The sequence below is a fragment of the Salvelinus sp. IW2-2015 genome, linkage group LG1, assembly GCF_002910315.2.
Source record: "Salvelinus sp. IW2-2015 linkage group LG1, ASM291031v2, whole genome shotgun sequence".
NCBI lineage: Eukaryota > Metazoa > Chordata > Actinopteri > Salmoniformes > Salmonidae > Salvelinus > Salvelinus sp. IW2-2015.
In genome coordinates this window covers 55,845,382-55,853,653 of record NC_036838.1, presented here as the reverse complement: position 1 = coordinate 55,853,653, position 8,272 = coordinate 55,845,382, and the positions used below count along the sequence as shown (strand labels likewise).

The following is an 8,272-nucleotide window of genomic DNA, read 5'->3' as shown; positions in this document are numbered from 1 at the left end:
AACAGTCAGTTGAATAGCTACTACTAGCTACTTGAACGTTTACTTTGTTGGTGATGTAAACCATACAGTGCAGTACAAAGCTTTCATTGTGACCCAAATTCAATAAATTACAGATAAAAGGAAAATCAAACTGCTTTTTCACTCAGAAAGTTTATGCTGTATTTTCAGGACAGGTCAGGTGTGGTTTTACACTCATATTCAATGACAATGTTGGCGAAAGGAACAGCTTGCAGGATGTATTCACTTTCAACCCAGTTACTTACGACCTCCAATTCAGCATTTTTTTTAACACACAGTGCAGTTTTCCTTTATTTTTATTGATTGAATTAATTGGGGCCTGTGCTTCGCTGTAAAAGTGGAGGGGCACTCATCATCGCGTACAATACTCAAATTCAAACCAACCAATAATCTGCATAGAAACAAAAACACAATTCTGAAACGACTCTACTTTTCTGTATTTCTGTGTTTTTTCATATTCATGGTTTGTTTGAACCTTTGTTAATATTTCCAATCTACAGTTCATCTCTGCATAGACTTTTGAGAGCATTTTCTGTTGGGAATCCTTCTGACTGTGCTTCTGGGGAAACCCTCTGTACACTTTGAGTTGTAATGGTCTAGTGATGCTTACTATAAAGCAAAAGATACATTTTCGATTTTTGCGACACTCCATTTTGGGAATATATAAACATTTCACATAGTAAATCTGCACATTGATAAAAATGGGTATACTCCATATATGGTTGTGCTTAGAGCATCTAGTAAACAAACTGTTGATACTCAACTACAATGTTTCTATTTTGATATGTTGCTAAATTTGAGTGTGTGTTGAATCAGAATGTGCCCAATTCAAACAAAATAGGTAAGCATGCTATCTCATGATGTGTTTTGGGAAGATCTGTCCATTGTAAAAAGCAAATAGAAAAATTATTTAAAAAAATACAAAGCATTTGCATGCATAGACTATGACTTGTTTTGGTCATACTGTGAGCAGTTTTGTCTTACTATGCACACATGCATGAATGGCTGTCACTTTAATGCAGCTGTACAACCAAGCTAAGATTCTGACATTCAGAGGTGGGCTCTACGTACACACTTACACACATATGCACACATATGCACACATATGCACACATATGCACACATATGCACACGCACACACACACACACACACACACACACACACACACACACACACACACACACACACACACACACACACACACACACACACACACACACACACACACACACACACACACACACACACACACACACACACACACCACGTAATGGTGTACCTATCCACATCATGCACTGTTGATGTATATGATGTGTGTTTTGGACAGCGTGGTGCATTGGTATTAGATGAGAAGTGTTACTGCTAGAATAAGGGTGAACATAATAACATCATATTATAGTAATGCAAACGGAAGCATCAATAAGCAGGGTTCCAGACCCAGATTATTTTTCAACACATTTCATCTCTCCAAAATAAGTAGCTACAAAATAAGTAGCGATTGCAGTTAAACAAGGTACTGCCAATTGAAGACACAAGAGAGGAAAGGAACATGGTGAGGACAGAGGGAGGGACCGGGAGCTAAGAACCTCACCTCTGTCCATATAGCGTGAATAAACACTGCAGCAATGGTGGCAGACATTTAGGTCTAAAACGTAAATGAGAAGACAGACCAGACACATTTGAGTCAAAGCTAACATCCTTGTGGCTATGCCAACCAATATTGACCAAAAGGTAAATTAGACGCAATCCATTTCACCATTTTGTTAGCGCTGGCTAAACATCCTCAGCTTTGCTAGTACTCTCCTGTGTCCTGAAGTTCACTATGAAAAGATGTAGAAAGACAGGAGACTCAGCAATGTCGTGAGAGACCTAGACCTCTGTAGTTCAGAGTTGCTACACGGCTACATACTTCAGCCGTTGGCAATATAAACCATCTCTCCTTTGAGCATGATAATATTTAGATAATGCTCATATTTTCTTATTGAGGGATGCAACTACCATAGATATATTACTGTACCTCCACTTCTCCTGTGAACTCGCTAGTGTATTAGGCATGCATGTCTTTGGCACTCTGTCCAACAGACAGTCCCTGAAATGGGGCTACACCATCAGTGCTGAAAATAAACAAGTGTCATTGTTCATATCGTAAAACAAACATAGCAACGATCTGCATATCATCAAGGATTATCGGATTAACGCTATCATCTCCATCATGGTCATCCTCATCTCTAAATCGTCAGCTGAATGTWAATTCCCCTTCTTATACGTCCCAGATTGCTTTGTTATCACAGATTAAAGTATGTAAGTAGATATTGAGATAAATATAGGTATCGTATTAAATAGTTTTCATAGGCATCTTTGATCTTCAATTCATGCTTCTAGGAATGTATTGAGGTCATGCAACACTAGGAAAGCAGCATTCAGTAAGCCTACTTGTTTTAAAGGCAGTTTAGGGAGGAAACATACTTTTATACATRTCCCTTTAGTCGTCCCAATGGTTCATCATGAAGACACAATGGACCCAGTTGAACAAGGCAGCCGTGAGTCGAGTCTGTCTGTAACTGAGATTAATGCTGCAACTACACTGTATGGGTGCTGTAATTAATTAACTAATGCATTTTACCTCAAATTACAGCACAGCTGCAATGTCGGTGGTATGTAAACACCTCTCTATGTTTTCAGCTCAGCGGTGTAGCAACAAGACTATGACAATGAACTCTACAGGGAATGTTACATTTAGGTCAAATGTCAGGAATACAATATCCTCCAAGCTATAGGGCTGGTTTGGGGCATGGTATCCTTTCAGACACCATTGTAACCTACATATGTTCGATAATAACCTCTCGACATCCCTTCATATGTATGATAGAAGGTTATAGAGGGCAAGACAATAAACAGTGTCTTTGGAGCAATGCTAGTTGTGTGAGTGAGAATACTCATTCAGATAAGAACTCCATGCAACAATCAACTGGCTACAGTTACTACCTACAGTACCTATCTAGCTACAGTAACGGTTACAGTCACAACTACTTACCTATCTATATGAGTTAAGTGGTAAATAAGTACAAATGAAAGAGGAAGAGACATTCACTTTGTCCTCAGAGCTGCAGTAAGACAGGTTCAGGTGAGTGGAGGAGGGAAGCTTGCATTGCCATGTACAGTAAACACATAAACGATGTAAGACTAGAGCAGTGAAAAGTCAAGGCCTTTTGTCAGTCATTCATCAGATACTGATGTTCCTGAAGAAAAGATGTGAAACCATCATAAGCTTATGGAGCTGATGGATGTCCTACATCCCTTAAATATTGTGAATTACTACTACAGTACCACACTCGTCGTGTGTCTCGGGCTCAGGCCGTGACAGGCCTCAGCCACTGGGCAAAAACAGGTTGAATCAACGTTGTTTCCACATCACTTCAACCCAAATATTCAATGTAATGAMGTCTTCAATGTAATGGAATTTCATATTTTTTTCACCCAAATTTGAACCTAAATCCAATGACATGGTGACATGTTTTGTTGATTTCAAGTTGAATTCACGTTAGCTGACAACTCAACGAAATGTAAATCAAAAATAGACTTTGAACTGATGTCTATGCCCAGTGGGCAGAAACGGAGCATGCCCGCCTTATGTTCACACGTTCTGTAATCTCCAAGTAGTTCACCACAGGACCGGTTCGTTTAGTTTGCTCCAGGAAGCAGCATTTTGTAGCACGCAAACAGGAAGCAAAGTGTACCTTTGACGATGGAGGGAGACCAGGGTAGCGGCAGGCGCAGGGGGGCTGAAGCAGGATTGGTGGTGGGGTTATTCTGGAAGCGATAAATCACCTTTTTAGCTACATTTCTCCTCTTTTTTGTACTACCGTTGTGAGCAGGTAATTTAACTATTGGAATAGTCACACTGACAAAGCCAACTCCATGCAGACATCAACACGCAGAATTTTGATTATAAGATTTTAAGTCTGACAGAAGGTCAGTTTGAGGGCAAGGTGTGAGGCGCTAACAGTGGGAGTTAGTAGTGGGAGTTAGGGGAGGATTGAGCACATAGTTTCTGGTGTTTTTCATAATAAAGAAATGATGAGTACAGTTATACGTCCTGAATCTATTGCCTTGAGATTCCAGCAGCACATGTGAAATGGGAGGCTACACACCTGCCCCATCCTTTGACCTCTCAACCTTACTGAGAGGACAATGCCAGCTGGCTACACATCTGTGAGCATTTTGGTGATGTTGACATAGTTTGTGTTGGCCAGCGTAGTGCAGTTGGCCTGAGTCTTGAGGTTCTCTTCTGGGAGGTCCTCAATACTGTTGTTCACCCCTTCCTGGATCTCCATGTAGTCTGATTTACTGATGGTGGAGCCGCTCCGGCTCTTCTTCAGCTCTTCATTCGAATCCTCTTTGGCGACTGGGCCTAGGCACTGAGCCTGCTCCTCGCCCTCCGTCTCACGGTGGTAGAAGTAGTTGAAGTTGGAAACGATGACAGGCACGGGCAAGGCAATTGTCAGCACACCTGCAATGGCGCAGAGGGAGCCCACAATCTTGCCACCAATGGTGGTCGGGACCATGTCACCATAACCTACTGTCGTCATGGAGACAACAGCCCACCAGAAGGCGTCAGGGATGCTTTCAAACTGTGACTCGGGCTCATCAGCTTCCGCAAAGTAGACGGCACTGGAGAACAGTATGACTCCAATAAAGAGGAAGAAGATCAGCAGACCCAGCTCCCTCATACTAGCCTTCAGGGTCTGGCCCAGGATCTGAAGTCCCTTGGAGTGTCGCGACAGCTTGAAGATTCGGAAGACTCGCACTAAACGGATGACCCTGAGAATAGCCAGGGACATGGCTTGCTGACCGGCCTGGCCATCCTCTGGTTTCTCAGCCAGCTCTGTGGCCAATGTGATGAAGTAGGGGATAATGGCAACAACGTCAATGATGTTCATGACGTTACCAAAGAAGCCTGATTTGCTGGGGCAGGCAAAGAGGCGCACCAGGAACTCAAATGAGAACCAGATGATGCAGAGCGTCTCCAGGATGAAGAATGGGTCGGTGAAGTAGGTGGACGTGAAGTAGATTGTGGTGTTGGTGTTGGTGTCAAAGACACTGTGCGGTTCGTCATCGTCGTTGCGGAAGATGGGCAGGGTTTCCAGACAGAAGCTTACGATAGAGATAAGGATGACCATGACGGAGATRATAGCGATAATCCTAGCGGGWCCYGAGCTCTCTGGGTACTCAAASAGCAGCCACACTTGTCTCTGAAACTCATTGTCAGGAAGYGGCCTCTCTTCCTCCTTGACGAAACCCTCATCCTCTCTGAACAGCTCAATGGCTTCATCCCCCAACTCATAGAAACGTATCTCCTCTGAGAAAATATCAAGGGTCACATTGGCCGGCCGCCGTAGCCTCCCTCCTGACTGGTAAAAATAGAGAATGGCATCAAAGCTGGTTCGGCTGCGGTCGAAGAAATACTCGTTCCTCAGTGGGTCGAAGTAGCGCATCCTCTTTTTGGGGTCCCCCAGCAGAGTATCGGGGAACTGGGAGAGAGTTTTGAGCTGTGTCTCAAAACGTAGCCCAGAGATGTTGATGACCACTCTCTCGCAGCACTCATGGTCAGCGTCAGGGTCGTACTCAGCCGGGTTCCCCGGGTGCGCTGCCGCCTCATCAGAGGGGTCGCCAGTGGCTACAGTCATTCTGCGGGGGGAGCAGGCGCCTGCACTTTTCAGTGGGGCTGGGCCCTGCAGCCTGGAAACTGTAGGGAGGGGGATGGAGGAGAGGGAGGGGGTTCAATGCCGTAAAGACCGGTTGGCTCACCTCATGGATGGATCTGTCTGGAAGGGACAGAGACCAGAGAGAATTTAAATAATATAACATAAGCAATTCATTTGATAGCATTTGTGTTATTCTGTCTGTCTGTCCTCTCAAGCCATATATTATACTGTAATGGAACAATGGCATAAAAGTTACGAAAATGTACTTCTGTAGGCTACAACCAAAGTACTCAGCTTTCTAAAACATACATGAACTACTATAAATGTGGAGAAACGTAGTGTATGCCTAGAGCTCAATGATCCAACTAGTTTCCAACTAGCATAGATATAGTTTATGAATCGGGGCATGAGCTCCTTATATTCTGCTGCAATGGATAATATCCATTCACCTTCTGCAGTGAAATCATGCATGAACGTACCTTTGCGATATAGGAACCAAATATATACTGCCCCTTCTCTAGCTTATAATATAAAACCAATAACTGAATAGTGAAAAAAGTATGCACTCTTTTTTTCTGTTCCAAGAAGCCCTCGATGTCACTTTTTCATCATTCACTTTAAGGTAGTTTTGTTGGAGCATTTTAGACTGGTCTCAAATGGTGACTATCTCTGAAATATTCAAAAACATCCATAAATTATTAACCGGCAGTAGGAAAAACGTTTCAAGAGAAAAATATTCTGTCTGCCCTCTACACCATCTCTTGCATCTTCCATCAAAGAGGCATAGTTTTGTTAAGCGCTATTCAGTTGATAAATACTCAGAAGTTAATAATAATATGGGCTATTTTGTTCAATGGTCATCTACTTTCTCCCCTTCACTGCAGAGGTCGAGTAGACTGTTCAGAATGAAAGTCGTGTAGGTTATAGCAGACGTTTTCAACACCATAGGCTACATACCAGCATTCACCTTGTTGAAAACGGGGTGTTAGTTGCTGTTCCCATTGGTCACTTGGTATCAGGGAGTAAATAGCCAGTGGCCAACAATCCCTCCGGTTCTAATCCCTCCGGTGATTTAGATCCTGAGAAGAAGAAACGAATCTATTTCCTATTCGGGACCGTTAATACGATCATCATGTTGTCTGCAGCATCACCACTCGCGCGCACCGGCGTTGGAGAGGTACAGAATGCGGGTGTGTCCTCGCCTCCCCCCCCCCGTCTTCGTTCCTCGCTCAGGTTGTCGTAGGATGGCGATTGACACAAAAAAAGGAGGGGATAGGGTTCCGACCTGGAGGAATGGTACTTCTGGTAATAGCCAAAGGTGCTAAGAGCGGCAGAATTCTATGCATCCAGTGTCCTTAGCCGCTATGACGTTGCCCGCACCAGACAGCCGCAAAGGTAACTGTCCTCATACGGTGCTCAGTGGCAACATCTGCAAAAATAAAAGCAAGCAGGGGAGGTGGCGGGGAGGCGTATTACAACGTGTGATATTACAAAAAAAAAGTAAATTAGTAGGCCYACAAAATGCAGACGAACACAGAGATGGGTAGTGGGTTAGACTAAAGGGTTAACATTGTGCTGATGGATAACGTTTAAGTTACCAGGCAGGAAAAAAATGATATGCTGCAATCATGGCTCGTCACAATAACCCTAGTCAACTACATGAGTCGTATTAAAAAGTAATCCTGGCAAATAAATTAAAAGTCTAATTGACAAATGCTCAATAAAAAATCACATTATTTTCTCCATAATTTATTACAGTATATAGAATACAACAGTTTGTAAAACGCAGAATGCTGACAGAAATGCTCATGCAAGGGGATATGCCTGTGGTTGTCTGCAGTTTAGTGAATAGAGAGGATTCAAGCCATGCAGCCTCCTTATACATTGTAAAGAGAACAGAATCTTCCGACATTGACTTGAAATGACATGCATGAAGAATCACCCTGGACTGAGAGACAGATTATGCAATTCCTCAGTGTCAGATGGAGAATCATTGGCATCTGCATCACTTTCTCTGTTCTCTGCTTAGTTGGGTGTAAGGCATGCTTTAATTACCCTAGGTCTCAGTCCTTCTAATGATCAGTACAGCCATTAGCCTGGTGTAGCCGTATCTACAAAGCTTAGTCAAACCTGCAGTCGGGCACTGCTATGCATACAAAGAGACAGGGGATGGAGAATGGGCGAGAAAACGCGCTCTCTCCACCCGCGCTGTGTAGCCTACCACTACTCACCTTATCTGCAGCGTAGGATATTTAAAGTGAACGCATCTTTTTATTTAACTAGGCAAGTCAGTTAAGAACAMATTCTTATTTACAATGATGGCCTACCGGGGAACAGTGGGTTAACTGTCTTGTTTAGGGGCAGAACGACAGATTTTTACCTTATCAGCTCGGGGATTTGATCCAGCAACCTAACCTTTCAGTTACTGGCGCAACGCTCTAACCACTAGGCTACCTGCCGCCCAGTCTTGGCCTTTATTAATAGCTAATAATTCTATATTCATGTGAAATGGAAGCTATCATTCACTATGCACGACCCAGTTAACAGT

The 8,272-nt window shown here is 43.3% G+C and overlaps 1 protein-coding gene across 1 annotated transcript; it reads right to left on the bottom strand.

The window, feature by feature from the left end:
* Positions 1-298: 298 nt before the first annotated feature.
* On the bottom strand, positions 299-7,136 carry LOC111970501 (potassium voltage-gated channel subfamily A member 2). Its single transcript, XM_023997286.2, has 2 exons — positions 6,682-7,136; positions 299-5,844 (listed from the first exon to the last, which is right to left on the bottom strand). Exon 2 carries the CDS (start codon positions 5,704-5,706, stop codon positions 4,222-4,224), a length of 1,485 nt encoding a protein of 494 aa, XP_023853054.1. The 5' UTR covers positions 5,707-5,844; positions 6,682-7,136; the 3' UTR covers positions 299-4,221.
* Between the last annotated feature and the right edge of the window lie 1,136 nt (positions 7,137-8,272).